Source organism: Gracilinanus agilis, chromosome 4 (genome assembly GCF_016433145.1).
Source record: "Gracilinanus agilis isolate LMUSP501 chromosome 4, AgileGrace, whole genome shotgun sequence".
NCBI classification, from domain to species: domain Eukaryota; kingdom Metazoa; phylum Chordata; class Mammalia; order Didelphimorphia; family Didelphidae; genus Gracilinanus; species Gracilinanus agilis.
Genome location: NC_058133.1, coordinates 469,218,888 through 469,237,439, shown reverse-complemented (window position 1 = coordinate 469,237,439; position 18,552 = coordinate 469,218,888). Strand labels below are relative to the sequence as shown.

The following is an 18,552-nucleotide window of genomic DNA, read 5'->3' as shown; positions in this document are numbered from 1 at the left end:
GGAAGGAAGGGAGGAAGGAAGGAAGGAAGGAAGGAAGGAAGGAAGGAAGGAAGGAAGGAAGGAAGGAAGGAAGGAAGGCATTGTGTAGGTAGGAGATGTCCCTTGCGTTGGACCTTGAAGGATACTAGGAATCCAAGAAACAGAGATAAACAGGGACAACAGTGCAAGCACAGCAGATAACCTGTTCTGAGGTCCAAAGAGGAAAGCTGCAGTGTTCTGGACTGGGAAACTTCAAGTAATCCAATTTGGCTGCAATGAAGTAAGGTCTATCAAAGGCAGAGCAATGAAAAATGTTTAGGAAAATGGGCTGAAGCCAGATCATGATAGACTTTAAATGCCAAACAAAGGAGTCTGTATTTTATCCTTGAAGCAAGAGGGAGGTCCAAAAGCTTCTTGTGTAGGGGAGTGAGACGGTCAGACCTGGGCTTTGGTAAAACTAATTTGGCAGCCATATAGATAATGGATGATAGGTTCATTGATTTAGAGATAGAAGGGCCACTGGAGGACATTCATCCAGTCTCTTTTTCCAAATAAAGAAACTAAGGTTCAGAGATACTGTGACTTGCCAATGGCCTTCCAAGAAGAAAGTAGCAGAGGTAATATTTGAATCCAAGTATTCTTGGTTTGACTCTATCCATTGCACGGTAGCCTCTCCAATAAAATAGGGGGAGAGACCAGAAGCAAAAAAGGCCAATGACACCTTTATAATCATCCAGGCAAAAGACAGGCCAGAACAAAGGTGGTGGGTGTTCTACCTTGAGGTCAGGAATTCTAACATGGAGCACAGTATCTTAATAAATTGAACAAATATATATTGAGCTCCTACCTGCATCGGGCACCCTTGCAAGCTCAAAGTTCATATTAGTTTTTGTTGCTCCTTCCAGTTTGTTATCTCCAGACTTAATTAACGTTGATGTTCATTCCATCTGCCGCAGTATTAATGAAAACAGTAAATGGGGCCCGAGCCCACAGCTTGTGCCTATGGCTCGCCACAGGTGCCTGTTTTCAATCATTATGTCTGCTCTAAGAAGTTTCAGTTCATTTCCTACCTGTGGGCTCAAGGCCAAGCCATTTAAATTAATTTGGTGAGTAGCACTATTACTGAAATTGAGATACATCATTACCAATTCCCTCCTTTCATAAGCTCTACTAATTGCCTATTTTTATCCAAAAAGCAATCTGCTTTCAGTCCAGCATGACTGGTTCTTCATAAACTCCTGCTATGCATAGCTACATTACCCTCAAATTGACAGATGTTTTCTCTTAGTAATATTTGTTCCATCATTAGAATAAGAATTGATGGGAAAAGGCATTTCCTTCCCTTTCATCGATTAGCTTCTTCAGGGCCTCTGGGTTTGATGGTTCCATCTTCAGCTAGTTCTCATTCCCATATTCTGGCAGAACTGGAACCAGAAATTGGCTTTGATTTAATAATAATAATGACACCTTACCTTTTCATTCCATTCTAGGGTGCTTTATGTAAACACCATCCTTTCTAAGTCTTATAAACAACCCAGAGAGGTAGGTTATGAAAGATTATTATTCCCATTTTACAGATGAGGAAATCAGGACTCTAGGAAGTAGAAAGAGTCATGCATTATGAAATAGCTAATTAGTGATAAGATTTGAGGTTCGAATCCAATCCTTCCCATTCCAACACCACGGCCCTTTCTGTCATGCTATACTAACTGGGTCATTTTCCTCATGATTTCCTACAGGGAATGTTTTGGGGGACTGTTCTGTGTGGTCAGTTCTTGTTTATTCAACATCCCTGACCAGTCATCATTCAATCTTTGCTTAACGACCTGGGGGGCGGGGAAGTGCCCCAGGGCAGCTCTTTTAGGTTTGGGGACAGCTTTCATTTAGGGCTGTGATTTACCCACCAGACTGGAGAAAAATCTCTCAAGTATGTACCTCTGGAGGCCTGGATTTAGAGCGTTGCTTCTCTAAGAAGTCAGCAGAGACGTTTCCTTTGTTCATAATTGTTACTAATATATGTATATGTGTAAATTATTTTGCAAAGTATATAACTCAGCAGAAAATAATCCAAGGATTTTATGGAAAAATCAAATATCAGCAAGGATTTTTCTTACTATTCTCAGCAATCTAGAAAAAAGGCCAAAGAATTCCAAAGGGCCTTGTGTCTGAAGAAGGATGCAAGAATCTTCTGACAGAAGGGCCTCTTGTTCAGGATAAAGAGTCAGTCTTGATCACCTCTTAGATTCTCCCCCTTTAAACACCGAGTTCCAGTGCAGCTTCAGATTGTGAAATGGAATTTTCTCTTTTCCTTTCCTTGCTCTACATTTCCAAATGAGATGACAATGAGCAGTGAAATGGGCAGAGAAACACAAGCTACCCACAGGTAATAAGGGAGCACTAATTTATATGTTGTTATCAGCTTTTCCAGCTAAATTAGGTAAGCATTCATTAATGCACAATATATTGACCTGGAAATAGTTTTGATGAAGCTTTCGCTTTTTTTTTATTGACTTCATTCTACATTTATTAATCCCTAACTACGAGATAAAAATAATGTGTGATATACTAGAAAACATACCGAGAGATAGGAAATTGAGTTTAAATCCCAACTCTGCTATTACTTAGTGTGGCTGTGGACAAATCACCTAATCTCTCTGGTCCTTAGTTTCTCCAACAGAAAGAGAACAGATGAGAATGTATATAAGATCCTGTCTACCTCTGACGGTCTCTTCTACTATTCCAGATTCCTAAACACAGAGGCAGGACACCTGAGTTCATGCTGGCCATCACCTCCACTTAGGATCAAATAATGCCCCGTCATCCCCCCAACCCTTTTAATGTATGCAAAGCTGAAAATATTCTTTTCCTCCTCACATTTTTAAAAAATACTTTGGATCACTTTGTCCCCACCATGTGCTTGAATTATATTTCCTTTAGTACATGCTATATTTTTCCCACTCTAATTGTAAGCTCCTTCAAGTCAGAACCTTGTTTGTTTGTTTTCTAATCTGTGTATCCATAACACCCAGCAAAGGTAGTGTTTAATAAATGTTTGCTGAATTGAACTGAATTCCAACTTTTTGGCCCCATGACTGGTCATTTCTGATCCTATGGAGTCTGGTCTCTGTCAGACAGTCAACCTATTATTAATTATATGCCTATGTGGCCTCCCCAGGATCTTTTCAGGCCATAAGCTGTTTCCAGAATATATTTCACCCTCATCCTCCCTGTCTCTTCCCCATCTTTCTCTGGAACTTTCTTTGCCCTTTGGACCAACAAAATGCTTTGGTTCTTTACTTTTTAGCAGAGACCATCATAAGGATTCCTGAAATATCTTCTGGAATCCAAACTAATTGTTTAGGTGCCTCCATCCTTCCCCATTTAAGCCTGACATACTTTGATTTTGCTCCATTTTGAATACCAGCCTTATTTGAGTTGTTTCTTTTCTCTGGGGCTTTTTTCATTCTTTTCATCTTAAAAATCTGACTCTAGAAAATCTCTGATTTTCTTCCATTATACAAATAGGACAGGGCAGTACAGAATGAATAGAATAGAATAATGTCAGAACTTGAAGGAACATTAGAGAAGATAGAGTCTGGCTCTTTCATTTGCAAAAAAGGAAACTGAACTTAACCGACATGCATCATATCACGGTGACTTCATAGTCCTCTGCTCCCTTCCCTGCATTTTGCAGGAAACTCTCTTGATCTTGACAATGCTTTAAAGCAACGGTCGGCAACCTTTTTGGCTGTGAGATCCATGAACGCCTGTGGAAGGAGGAGAATGGAGGCAGAAGGCACTGGAATATGGGGCGGAAGCTGAAGGGCCCCCTGGGGCACATCCTGGGGCTCTGCCCCGACTGGCTGGTCTGGAGGTGGAGCCAGATATGGCTCGAGAGGCGTATGTTGCTGACCCCTGCTTAAAGAAACCTATAAGACACTGGAAAAAGCACTAAATATATAGTCAGAGGACCTAGGTACAAAACTCATCTTTGTCACTTGTCTGTATGACCTTGAGAAGTCATCTGTGCCACAGGCCTCAGTAAAATGAAGAAAGAATAGAGGGAAAGGATTAGATAGCCTTTAAGGACCCTTCAAGCTCCAAATCTTTGAAACCTTGTCTTCTCTCTGACTTTTAGCCAGATTTCTTATTTAACTTGATGCACAGCAGACAATTCCAAGAAATCTTCCTTTGATAGTATTAAAATGAGAGCAATAAGCATTCAAAGAATCAAATTCTAGACCTTCACAAATACAGTGGTGCTAGTCTAAGGCTAGACTTGGTAATGACAATTCTTTATACCTAGAATTATCAGGGAAAAAAAAAAGAATTATCAGGGACATCTCCCAGTAATAACTTCAATGTACTGAAATTAGAAGATGCTAATAAAAAAAAACAAACTAAAAAACCAGCAGGTGGTAAACAGATGAACTATTTACTTCAAAAGATAAAGAGATCTTTGTAAATTCTTTTTGAAACCTGGTAAGGAATAACATTCTTTTTTTTTAAACAAAAGTAAAAGCACCTTGGAATTTAGTAAGCTACTTAAAAACTAAAGCACTGGCTTTTATTCAACTATAGTCTCAGATGTTATCAGAAACTACTGATGCCACATAATAGCAATAACTATAATGATAGCTAATGTTTCTACTTGAATGGATCCTTGATCTTATTGATTAGATATTCCCTTCAATAGAGAAAATCACAACCCACATTTTTCCATAATGTACCCTCCTTCATGGGGGTTCTATCCAACAGCTAGTGGCCTTCCTCAAAATCTCTCAGCTTTGTAGAGGTACCAGTGGAGTACATGGGCTGTCCCCTTGCACTACATCCACTCTTTTGGTGAACATTTCCTAGATGATATTTTCACTCTGTTCAGTGCATGCTTCTTCATTACTGATATACTGCAGCATCTTTGTTCCACCCTGTGTGTTTCTCCATCACTCACAACTTTATTACCCACATTTTACAGATGAAAAAGTTGTCCAAGTTCATTCAGGTAGTGAGAGGTGGGAGAAAGAGGCTTTTCTCTTCTCAGATTTTATTTTGTACTGTTTTCCATTTTATATATTATAGAAGCACTTGGCCAAGTTCTGCACTATGTGAAGACAACATTTTTATTCCAAGTTGCTTTGTCACTTGACTTCAGAATTCAGAGTAGTGGTATTGCTGGGTCAAAGGGTATGAAAAAATTTATATTTTCTTGGGAATCATTCCAATGATTTTCCAGAATAGCTGGACTGGTTCATAACTCCACCAATAACATATTAGTGTACCTATTTTTCTACATTCCCTCCAGCAGTTATTTTTCTTTTCTACCAAGTTAGCCAATTTGATAGGTGTGACATGGTACCTTAGAACTGTTTTAATTTGCATTTCTCTAATAGATAGTTTTTTTCATGTGTCTATTGATAATTTTGATATCCTCTGAAAACTGCCTGTTCGTATCCTTTGGCCATTTATCAGTTGGGTAATGTCTCTTCTTCTTCTTCTTTTTTTAATCAAATTGATTTGCTTCCCTAGATATTTGAGAAATGAGACCTTTATCTGAGAAATTTGCCATAAAGTTTCCCCCAATTTCCTCCTTTCCTTCTAATTTTGGCTGCATTGGTCTTATTTATACAAAACCTCTTTAATTTCATACAATCAAAATTATCCCATGATCCTCTCTGTCTCATTTGCTCATAAACTCTTTCCTTATCCACAGATCTGACAGGTAAAATTCTCCATGCTTCCCCAATTTTTCTATGATATCCCCCTTTATGTATAAGTCATATCCCCATTTTGACCATTTCTTGATATATACTCTGTGAGATTCTGGTCTATGCCTACTTTCTGTTAAACTGCTTTCTAGTATTCCCAGAGTGACTCCCCTAAAATCTAAAGAACAGTTAATTAAGAGATAGATATGTTGGATTCAAGGATCAGAAGTCTAAGAACCTGTTAAATAAAACCTTCAGGCACATTAGCAAGCAAAGGCTGATCACAGTCAACTTACTCCTTGAAGTAACATCTTTTCTCATCTAAAATAACATTATTCTAACTCAAGACCAAATAGCTTTTACTGTTTTCAACAAAATTTTCTTAATATAAAAGTCAAATGAAGCTAAATTTGTCTTGGCTTTTAAAAGGCAGACAAGACTTTTTTTTTTTTTGCAATAAATGTGATAATGCAATATTTAGTCATATTTTTTCATTAATTTCTATTTTCAACTAATGTACATTTTAATTTCTTTTAAGAGAATTTTCCTTGGCTTTATACATTACCATTTCTACCCTCTCCCTTTGGAGTACTCTGTGGTTTGCACTGTAAATATTTACAACCTTATGGTGTAGCCAAAGGCACAGGAATCCTCTTGGCTGATGAGATACTCCCTCAAATAAAGGCCTTAGTTTGGTGTTACTTATTTCTTGGACCTTAAAAATTGTTTTTTACTCCTTCTATAAAAGGGAGAAGGGAAGGGAATGAACATTTATAGAGTGCTTAAAGGAGCACTCTATAAATATCTCATTTGACTTGGAAAAAAAGGTTTTGCATAAGTTAAGGAGAACATATGATCCATGGAATAGTGGAAAGAGCACTGCATTCAGAATCTGAAAACCGAGATTCAATTTCTGGCTAAATCACTGATGCTTCCTGGGTCACCTCTTGTGGCCTCGGTTTATTCCTCTGTCAAATGAGAACCTGAATGACTTCAGGGGCCCTGCTAGCTCTAAGTCTTTGAGTTTCTCTCTAGTTATTGGCAAATTTCTCAGATAAAGGTCTCATTTCTCAAATATCTCCTCTATTAAGCTGCAACCAGCATGAGTTCAGAGACGATCATTGTTCATCTGTGAATGTCCAGCACTTAGAGTCCTGGTAGCTGCCCAGAGCTGCATAAGACATGTTTTGTTTTGTTTTTTTACTTTATTTGAGCTCAGTGACTTTTTTATTGTTCTCATAGTTGTGGAAGTAGCTGCTGTTTATGCAGGTATTCCCTATTAACACCTCTCAAGGTTTCTTCTTTAGAAAATGTGACCAGAAGCTATAATTTTCCTTGACAAAGTTTGACTCTATGCAAATTCATTGTCATAAACAAATACTGATTAGAATGCATCGTAGTTTAGGACTGAAAGGGATCCTAGAGGTCATCCAATCTCATATTGTCATTTTACAGGTGAGGAAAGCAAGGACCTAAGAAATTTAACAACTTAAGCAAGATCACACCAGACGTTCAATGGACATTCTGGGATTCAAACACAGTTCCCAATTCCAAATTTCTTCCTTTCTCTGTACACAATTGTAAGGAAAACATATTAGTCTTTCCTTCCATATTTATAATGCTCTGATCCTGTCATCCCCTTCCTCCACAATGTCTTATGAAGGCCAGACTCTTTAGTCTGGCATTCCAAGTCCTCTACCATCTGGCTTCAGTCTCTCTATCTCATCACACAACACTATTCTCCCTATCTATTGGGTCCTTCATGGAAAGATCTCCCTTATCCACCCCACCCCCAATACACACCCTCACACAGCTTTCATGAGAATCTGTCATCCCTTTAAGGCACCATGAAATATCTCACCTCCTTTTCACTGCTGGATTCTTAGACCAGGTTGTCTCCTCTTGACTCCTTCCCTTTCCCACCATCCATTGATTTCCCAAGCCTTTCGATTTGCTTTGTGAGCCTAGCATTCTATTGAAGGTATTCTCTTAAAGCTCATCAATGACCTGTGACTGACTGAACCAGATAGTCTGTCCTCATGGTTCTTTACCTTTCCCTAGCAACTGGCACCGCTGACTACCTCCTCCTCTTGAAAACTTTCTTCTCCCTGGATTTGAATGGCTTTCCTTTCTTTCAGTTTCCCCATCTTTATTGGTTCAGTCCTCTTTTCTCCCCCTAAATATGGGTGTTGCCCAAGACTATGGATATTCCCATGTGTTTCCATGACTGAAATGATCCACCATAACCTTTCCCCTGAGCTCCAGGTCTGCGTTTCCAACTTCCTGATATTTACTTTCACTGGGATAGACATCTGGAACTTGAAATTCATCAGGTCCAAAGCTAAACTCATTTTTTTACTTAAAGCTCTCTTTCCTTCAAATGTTCCCATTTCTGGTGATAGAATCACCACCTCCGAGTTATCCAGGCTTGAAACTTTGTAAACATTTTGACTCTTCCTGCTCTCTCCCCCCATATATCCACTCAAGGGCCAATTTCTATCCATTCTACCTTCATAAACCCCTTTTCTTCCTTTCTTGCTACTCCTTTAGAACACTCCCCAAATCTAAACCTTCCCCAGAATTCTCATGGGTCCCTAATATCAGTATTCCTCTTCTCTCATTTGACCTTGGAAGTGGAAGGAATCACAATGGTATTTGGAGATAGAAGGAACTTGAGAAATCATCCAGAGTTAAATCTATTTTTAACACAAGGAAAATGAGGTCCAGAGAAATGACTCACCTAGAGTCAAGTGATAAGTAGCAGAGGCTACTTTTGTTTCAAGTGTCCTTAGTAGTCCTGACAATCATTCCTTAATTGCTATTATCCAGACCTCTCTAGCAAACTACTTCCCCAAATTGAGTCTTCAGGGATCTGAGGTAGGCAAGGTAGGAATAGTGGAGAAAATGAACTTGAATTAAGAAGTTAGGAAGATGTGATTTCAGATCCTACTTCTGACACCTCCCTGTGTCACCCTCTGATCCCTCATCTGTAAAACAAGGGCAATGGCCTTTAAAGTGGTCTTCTCCAACTCTGGATGAATGATCCTATGAATTTCACATTGTTCTTCAGGATAATTCTTGACTTTTATTATTGTCACTGTCCTTATCAGGCATGTACCCAAGAGATAAGACTGACTGATGAATTAGTCATTTATTGAATACTTACTATGACCAAGATATAGTCACAGGTTCTCTTTTTTTTAATTTATAGTGTAGCAAAAGACCAAAGTGCTTCAAGTCAGAAGAACCCCTGATTTATTAGCATGGAATAGTGGATATAGGAATATACTAGTAGTCAGGAAGACCTGGGTTCAAATCTCACCTCAGATGGGGAAGCCACTTAAGCTCTAAGTTCTCCATACCTTTAAAATGAAGGTAGTTGAACTTAATGGTGTCTAAAATTCCTTCTAACCCAAATTATATGATCATAGGCTGTGGGAAAATAAGTTGGCTCATTTATAAAATGGGGCTAATAATTCCTACACTACCTACTTCATAAGGGGGTTGTGTCTATATGTTGATCATAATAATTATTCAATAAATGACTCCCATCTCCAGGCCAGGCTCTCCATCTACTGAGCCACCTGGATGCCACTGAAATGGTTACATTTCTAAGGGCTCTTCTCAGATTCCTCTTAAAAGGTACCCACTGTTGGCACATGCTCAAATATTCCTTCAGTGCTGCACTCTTCTTCACTTTCAGGGAGACACTCCATCACTGTCACTACTTTGACCTCAGCCGGGAACATTGGTGAGGATGGGATTCTAAGCTGCACTTTTGAACCTGACATCAAACTCAGTGACATCGTGATACAGTGGCTGAAGGAAGGCGTCATAGGCTTGGTCCATGAGTTCAAGAAGGGCAAGGATGATCTGTCCGATCAAGATGACATGTTTAAGGGCCGAACGGCAGTGTTTGCAGACCAAGTGATAGTTGGCAATGCTTCTCTAAAGTTGAAAAATGTACAGTTAACAGATGCTGGCACCTACAAATGCTATATTATCACCTCAAAGGGCAAGGGAAATGCCAAACTGGAGTATAAAACTGGAGGTGAGTCATACCTAACATAAAACAGAGATTGTTCATTAAAAACAACAATCATATTATGTGTCTTTAAAATTCAAATCACCAAGCAGTATTTATCTACATGCTACCATGTTGGTCTATAAGATAGGCAGTGTGGTACAATGGACAACTAGCCAGCCTTGAAGCCAGGAGGAAGTCTTGGGCTTAAGCCCATAGTGGCTGTCACCACTTGTCAGAGATTTAGGTAAATCTTCTAAGACTCTAAATTACAGAGAAGTTGTCTTCCTGCATTAGTCGAGGAAGTTTCCTCACCAGGGAGTTCCTTGCACCAATAGCATAACAGGTCTGACCCTAGCCTATCTAGGGCTCAATGTTTGAGTAAATGAAAGATAGAGGCGCCAAAGCTAGCATCCATGGTATAGAATGAGTTGTGCTGGTCTTGGAATCAGCTTGATTTCTGACAGTTATGAATTGTCTGACCATGGAAAAATCTCTTTGCCTTTCTAAACCTTAGCTCCTTCATCTATAAAATGGGACTAAGAAGACTTGAAAAATCTGTTATCCAAGGAGTTATTATGTGCAGTGTGTCACAAACCCTAAAGCCCTACAATGAATTTGAACCGCAGCTCTGCCCGTAATTATCTCTGTCACTCCAGTTTCGATACTGCCTTCAGTGTGGTCTCCCGTTAGCCCTGAAAAATCCCTGTGTGTCCTTCCCAGTCCTGAGCCTCAGGTGGAGATCCTCATAGGCCAGCTCTCCCTCCAATATTTTCTTTAAGGTAGCTACATCCTGAGCTACAGCAGTCTCTGATCTTGTCGAAAGGAGTTAACTGACATGAGGCAAGGAGGAGCCTCCTTTGCTAGTTAATCCAGGTACAACATGCCAAACTTGTTATAGTTATACAAGGATTTGTTGGCTTGGGGTGGAGTTCTAAGGAACTGCAGTGGGAAATGAACAAAAGCCCAATTTGTCCTTCTGAGGAAGTATTTTGGAAATTTCTGCCAATCAGCAACCTATTCAACTTTCAACCTATTCAGATTCAGGGATCTCAGCTCATGAACCATATTCTCCAGAAGCTTTCCCAGGCTCACCCCACCCAATCCATCATGGTTTTTCCCTAACTAAGCAGTCCAAAATATGTAGTCTAACTCCTACCCCTTAACTTCAAAGCATCATGAACTTGAAGAGTTTAGGACTTGAAAAATCATTTATTCCAATCCCCAGCAGAATGCAACATATATCACAGCTCCCTAAGTTCTGAGCGGTATCCTACTAGCCTGCATATATATCCTTGAATTGTGGGAGAGTGCCTCATGTGTTATAGGTTTTGTCACCCTTTCTTGACTGTAGACTCCTGGGGGAAGAAATTGTAGCTTCTTTTGCTTTGGTCTTTTGCTCTTGGTCTTAGTAGAGTGTTTGACACCCAGAAGGACACTTGGCAAATGAAGAAGAAATGAACTTGGATCGCAACTGTTTTGCAGAGAAGAGTTTTTAGTTCCTTCCTGCATCTCCCAGTCTCTCCTCTTGTAAGGCCAAAGGAAATTAATTTAACTTCAATATACAGCCACTTTCAGAGTAGGAAGCAGTATCTGCGGGGGGAGGGGAGGAAACAAGGTGCCCAAGTTTTATCATCATAGCTCTAGAGCTGAAAGCAACTTGAAAGATTAAGCAGCCCAACTTTCCCATTTTAGGAATGAGAAAATTGAGCCATGGATAAGTTAAGTGACTTGCCCAAGGTCGCATAGCTAGTAAACAATAGCGTTAAGATTAGGGTTCTATCTGTGAGATTCTTTCCACTAGACCCCTCTACCTCTCGGGGTTGAAGTACTTCTACATAATCAATCAATCAATCAATATTAATTAAGTGTCTACCTTGTTCAAGGCAGTTTACCAAGGTCCAGGGATACAAAAAGAGGCAAAAGACAGACCCTGCTCCCAAGAAATTTACAGTTTAGTGAGGGAGACAACATGAAAACAAATATACATAAAGCAAACTATATTCAAGACAAATTGGAAATAACTACCAGAGAGAAGGAATGAGAATTAAGGGCGGTTGAGAAAGGTTTCCTGGAAAATATGGGATATTAGTTGGGACTTATAGGAATCCAGGTAGGTCAGTAGGCAGAGTTGAGGAAGGACAGAATTCCAGGCTTGGGGATTAGACAGAGAAAATGCCTGGAGCGGAGAGATGAAGAGTCTTATTTCAGGGTCTGCATGTGAGCCAGTGTCATTGGATCATGGTGCGAAGCAAGGTGTGAGAAGACTGCAAAGGCCGGGGGAGGCTACAAAGCAGGACTTAAGGAAATCCACAAAGACAGAATTCCAGAGCCAGAAGGGACCTCACAGAGCATCTAATTTAATTTCACTTGCAGAGTCCAGAAAGGGATGTGACTTTGCAAGGTCATGTAATGCGTGTAGTGAAATGGCCTGATGCATTACCATTGGCACTATTCCATCTAAGATGCCAACCCAACAGCATTACACACTTATCTCCGTTCAAAATGCTGTATGGGCATCCACCTTTCCATGGCAAATCACCTTAAAGCATTCACAAATTATCACACCTGGGTATGGAATGCAAACTCTATGAATGTATTAAATTGCTCAAGCAATGATTAAATCAACTTCATAAATTAGGCTTGATACATCAAAGAGTACCCTTTGATTTTAGTTTATACAACTTCCAACCTGGAGATTATGTTTACATCAGAAACTTCACTAGGAAGTCTGTGTTAGAACCCAAGTGGATTGGACCATCCCAGATAATTTGAATTACTCCTAGTGCAGTCAAAATTAAAGGAAGGGATCCTTGGTTCCATGTCACCCATGTCAAACCAGCAAAAGACATGTCCCAACAACAACCACAAGACCCGGTTACTATACAGCACAAAGATCAACTAGCACCAACCAATCAGTCAAATAAGTCCTCAGAAAGTCCACAGCCTATACATGAAACCATAGAACCAGAGCAGCAATCAGAACGACAATCAGAGCATGAATCAGAACCAGAATTAGACCAAGAGTCAGTAACAATCAGATATTATACCAAATTTTATACCCAAATGATTATCCCAATCGCAATTTCTTAGAAGAATCATCTGTAAACAATTATGACAATGAAAAAGAATCAACGAAAGAAGACACAACATTTGATTTACAATCAATCCCAGATCTAGAAACTGATATCGACGAATAAATGAAAAGCACAAAGACTTAATCACGAACTCTTTTGTTACCTATAATCATCTTTATTAAACCGCAAAGAAAAAAGAAAGAAGAAAGATTATTCATGTTTGATAGACATTTGAACTTTGTTCCTGACACAAGTCAACACATTAGAACATTAGTTCCAGTGCAAGATGACAAGTGCAGGTGCATCAAATGACATAAGTCAACACACCAAAACAGCAATTCCAGTGTAAGTTGACAAGCACGGGATAACATCAAATGATACAAGTGAGGCGTTGCTGACTTCGCAGATCTTCACGAGGACAACAAACCTGAGAACTACAAAAGACACCCATGATTGAATACACCAATTGTAAGAAGGACATCCACACTTTGAAGAGGAGCATCGGATCAGCGTTGGACACATGTATTTGAAGAAGATAACTTACACCCAACAGAATTCTCACTGCATGCAACACTTTAGATTCCATCCAAGCAGTACATGCACTTTGCAAAAGAATTCCGGTGGAGTAAGTATGTAACACCTCATTACACGGATAAGTCACTCTAGAGAACACATAAAACATTTTCCTGACTTCACATCTACATGTGAAACACTAAACTTACACTTAAGAGAGAAGAGCATGTCTGCCTTAGCACAGAATTTTCTCTTACTTTGGTTCAGACACCTTCTACTCAAATCACCTGACACTTCATGTAAATATTTAATTTTGCTTACTAACCCTTAGCAATAAGTTTTACTAACACACAGGGACAGTTTAGTTGGTTTGATAAGTTAGAACAGGGACAGATATTTCTAAACTTTCTTTGTAAATATTGTACATAGCATAAGTCTATGGTTTGACCAATAGACTTACAAATAATTATAGTCTTACTTATTCTTACTAATATTCCTAACATAGGCATAAGTGTACTAACATATACATATACTAACTTTAGAAAGTGAACTAGAATTTAGGAGCTTAGATTGCAAATTTTTTTCTTAGTTAATATTTTTCTTGTTAGTTCATAAAATTAGATAGATACATAGATAGAATTCATTACTTTGTTCTAGTTAGCAAATGTTAGCTTTAAGAATGTTTGTGAATGTTTATATTTAATTTGCTTTTCCTTTCTGTTCAATTTTTTTTTTTTTTTTGCAAAACTTAAATCCCCATTCCTTTCCTATGCCTTTACCATAACCCGTCCTAGTTTAGCTTAGTCTAATCTTAGCATAATTTAGGAGATAGCAACCCTTTTTAGTATTTTGTAAACTTAGGGATAAGAGCTTAGTTAGAATTTAGCTTAGAATAAGAATAATAATCCCTTAGATCTTCATAACCAGAACATATTGCAAGCTACAAATTTAGAAAAGAGAAATGAGAAAACTGTAGTACACAGGTGCAATCAACCTTGAAAAATGCTAACTGCAGAATTTCTGGCAGTTAAGAGGGCTTAGAACCCTAACTAAGGGCCATTGATCCCTGAGGCTTGGACAGAGCAGAGGGGGCAACTGAGCTCGGCCTTCGGGCTGAAACCTGGCCTTGAATTTGTGCTTTTCTCTTGAGATTTTGTAACTTAGCTAATTCCTCTGGATCTCCCTGACCTTCCCTATTTCATTCCCCATTTCCTTTCCTGATTTCCTGTGGGTTTTGGGAGAAGGGTGGATTTTGGGTGGTAGCAATCAAACTTTGAAGACTTAGTGTTCCCCATAGTCAAGTAGGGCTTACCCTTGATACAAACTATCTCCTGATTCATTGTTTATTACTTCCCTAAGCTTAAAGGCAACAAAGCCTCCCAGGGCTGAGTAAGAGCAGGCTCTTTCTCAGGCCATGCCATTCCTGTGTCCCTCTCCCACCTGGAGCTTCTCCCTAGGCAGTTGTTAGAGAAACCTTGTATCCCTCTGTCCTTTATAATCAACCCTGAAACTTAATAAATCCTGTTGTTATTTAATCAAAACTTTTGCTAAATCATTGGTTGAACGATAAAAGAGGGTTAAGGAGAGAAAGGAATAGTTTCTCTCTGGTTCCTGAGGAGAGCTGGAGGCGTCCATCTTGGAGGAAGTGGTGATCTCTGTACTTCCTCTGAGAAGCCCGTCTATTTCACAGACAGGGAGGAGCCTTGAGGCTCTTCCTTTGTGAACCTGAGAAACTGACTAGAAAGCCTTCTAGTTAATTTCAAACCATTTCTGATTGGCTCTAACCCTTTGTCTGTAGAAGTTCCCCTCCTACCTGGTGGGCTCAGTCTGTTTCCCTTCAGTGTCCTCTGTCTGTGTACCCAGTCTGTGTCTCCCTGCTGCAGCTGCCTGCCCAACTACCTCATCCTCTCCCCTTGCCGCTCATTATACTTCATCATCCTATATTTCCCTAAACTCAGCCATTCCCTCACATCTCTCCTACCACCTCAATCTACTACCTCCACTATTGCACCTTCCTTTCCCACCTACTGACTTAGGGACTCACAAAACCCATCCACTTGCTTTATTCCCTTAATACATGTGGTAGTAGCGGACCAAGCCCCCTAGGATCAGAAGTCAGATCTATAGAGTCCTTCAGCCTTTCTACTGTCCTGCTCCCTTTAAACCCTTCCTTAGCAGCCTGCCAAGCCTGTTTGTGTCTTGGGAAGGAAGAGTTCACTGGAACCTCCATATTTCCCCATAAAGGGAATGCTGACCTGGGTGGCATCTCCTCAAATCCCTTCTCCTAGCTACAAGGAAAGCAAACTGCCAGAGCTGAGCTTTCCCTGCCGCTAAGGACAGTCATGCTGGTCCTGACCTTACTTAGCCAGGATCTGTCCAACCTGAAAAGGCCGCACCCTTCTCACAAATAGGACCAGTGAGCTAGCCTTCCCTGGCTAGTCCCAGTGTTGTCACCTTCGTTTACATCTTCATCTCTTCTCTCCTAGATCACTGTAATAGTCTTCCAATCAAGCTTTCTGTCTTTAGTATATCACCTCAACAACCCATCCTTCATGCCACCAAGTCAAATGACTAATGCATTGCTATGACTATTAATCAAGAACCTTCTGTTCCCTCATTGCCTACCAAATAAAGTATCAATCCCTAATCCCAGTCTTTAAGGCTCTGCCATCTGGTTTCAGCCTATTCATTAAGTCTTAGGTCATACCACTCTCCCCCCTGCCCCTTCATGGAGTCTCTAATCCAAAATGGACTACATTCCCCTCCCTCCTCCTGCCATCTTCCATCTCTGTGCCTCGGTTCATAATATCCTCTGCTTGGAGTAGAATCTCTGCTTGATAACGCTGTCTACTAAAGTCTCTTTTTTCTTTCAAGGTCCAACTCAGATATCTTCTTTTGCATGCCATCTTTTCTCTGCCCTCTCCAGGTGAAAGTGATTGATCTGTCTCTCTGTCTCTTTTCCATTTCCTCTGGACACCTTTTGTTTTCTTACAAGGCAATTGTGCCTTTTCCCATTCTCAAGAGACTATTTCTTGAGAGTAGGGATCTGAGTCGTATATCTCTCTCTATATATCTTCAGGTTTAGCATTAATTTTTGAATATAACTAAACTGTGTTCTAGCTCTAGGAGGCTTTTATGAGCAACCAGACCCACACCCAGGACCCTAGGGCAGTCTGATACCCAGGGCTGGGTATAAGTAAAGGGACCACCGTTTCTCTGGCTAAGGGAGTCCTCCAGACCCCTGCAGGAACCTCCTGAGTGTTCTCCCTCCTCAGGTCTCTCACTTTTCCATCCATCCTCTTCCCCCAGTGCAAAAGTGATTTTCCTAAGCCCAGGTTTGATTGTGTCATAAACTCCAGTGGCTCCTTCTTGTCTCTGGGATCACATAGAACCACCTCATTTAGCATTTAAAGCCTTTCACAACTTGGCCCCAATGAATCTCTCCAGGATCACTATATATTATTCCCCTTCATCCTCTATGATCCAACCAAATTGGCTTTTTTGCTGTTCCTCATACAGAACATTCCAACTCCAATCCCTGTACCTTGGTACTTGTTAGACCTTGTGCCTATGATACCCTCCCTTCTTGCCTTCCTTCAAAGCTCAACTGGGGGACTGGCTGCCTTCTTTTTTATTTAAACTGTTTACCTTCCATCTTAGAATCACTACTGTGCATTGGTTCTAGGACAGAAGAGCAGTAAGGGCTAGGCAATGGAGGTTAAGTGACTTACCCAGGGTCACACAGCTAGGAAGTGTCTGAGGCCAGATTTGAACCCAGAACCTTTCATCTCTAGGATGGGCTCTCAATCCATTGAGCCACCCAGCTGCCCCTGACTGGCTACCTTTTATATAAACCTTTATTCTTTCTTCCCCTGCTCCAACTTCTAGTCTGCTAGTTTCTGTCCTGACCCCTAATACCTTGAATTTATTTGGTATATTTATATACTTATAAATATACACATATTTGGTAAATTTATATATATATATATATAAAAAGATAGATGATATACATACACATATGTATACACACACACATATTTATGTGTGTGTGTGTGTGTGCGTGTGTGTGTGTGTGTGTGTGTGTGTGTGTGTGTGTGTGTGTGTATGCTGCTCTCTCAACAAAATGTAAGCTCTTCCCTAAGGTCAGATACTATTTTATTTTGCCTTCTTATATACAACTTAGAATAGTGCTTGCTACATACTAAGCATCCATAATACTTGCTGTCTTCCAGGCCAGATGGAACTTAGATCTCCACAAAAAGGAAACAGACTCAGCCACCCGCTTTAAAGAACCCTTTAATTTTTTTTGTATTGACAGCTTTTGTTTTTATAATACCTAGATTCCTCACTAGATCTCTATTCCTACCCCTTTTCCAGAGAGCCGTTCCTTAAAATAAAGAATTTTAAAAGGAAGAAAAAATAAAGGTTCCCCAAAACTAATCAACATATCAAAAAAGTTTGGCATTATATGCAATATTCCACACCCGTGGACCCCCTTTTACAAAGGAGAAAAAGATATATAGAGGAGAAAATCTAACCTAAATTCTCTCCATTATGAAACCAACCCTGGGTAAAGACAAGATCAATAAACTGGAGAAAGTCGGAGTGCCTATGAAATCCAACCCCTTTCTTACAGATATAGCACTTACCTGGTATGAGCAAGAGTTACAGATCTTGGTGGAGCTACAACATAAAAGTGGGTATGTGGTCACAAGAAGAGCTTCTGAGAGTGACTGATGACTGTTACTCTCTATCCACTGGGGAAGTTTAAGAAGTTAAACTTCACACTTTTTGTGAGCAAATGCCAACTTTTTTTTTCAAGGACAATCCCATTCCATGGCTAGTTATCAGAACACCTCTTCTGTTCAGAGACTTTACCACAGAAGTTCAAATATTCCTAAGAAAGCATTGGCCCTTGGTTTTGCCATTTTGCCCTCTGGGTTAGTCAGTTCAATTCCATTTAACAAACATTTCTTTAGCAGCTACTGTGTACAGAGCTCTGTGTGGAGCACTAGGGTGAAATACAAAGCTTAAATAAAACACAATCCCTACCTTTATGTAGTTTACCCAGTAGGAGACTAAGACACTATCACTGCTAACTATAAAACCCAATATTAAATGATAAGTGCATGAGAGGAGGGAAACAAATTGCCTTGTGAGGTCTGAGGGGAAAAATGTCACTGATGGGGTCTATGCACACACTGAACACCAGATTGAATGGGAACAACTCTTTGTCCAGATTCAAAGGACATAT

General features: G+C 39.9%; 1 protein-coding gene across 1 annotated transcript in view; it reads left to right on the top strand.

Annotated features, from left to right (window-relative positions):
- The window catches only part of VTCN1 (V-set domain containing T cell activation inhibitor 1), a 91,888-nt gene that overhangs the window by 66,083 nt on the left and 7,253 nt on the right, over window positions 1-18,552 (top strand). Inside the window, exon 3 of the mRNA XM_044675535.1 lies at window positions 9,364-9,735. Coding sequence (XP_044531470.1) covers window positions 9,364-9,735 — 372 coding nt within the window. The remainder of the gene's footprint in view (window positions 1-9,363; window positions 9,736-18,552) is intronic.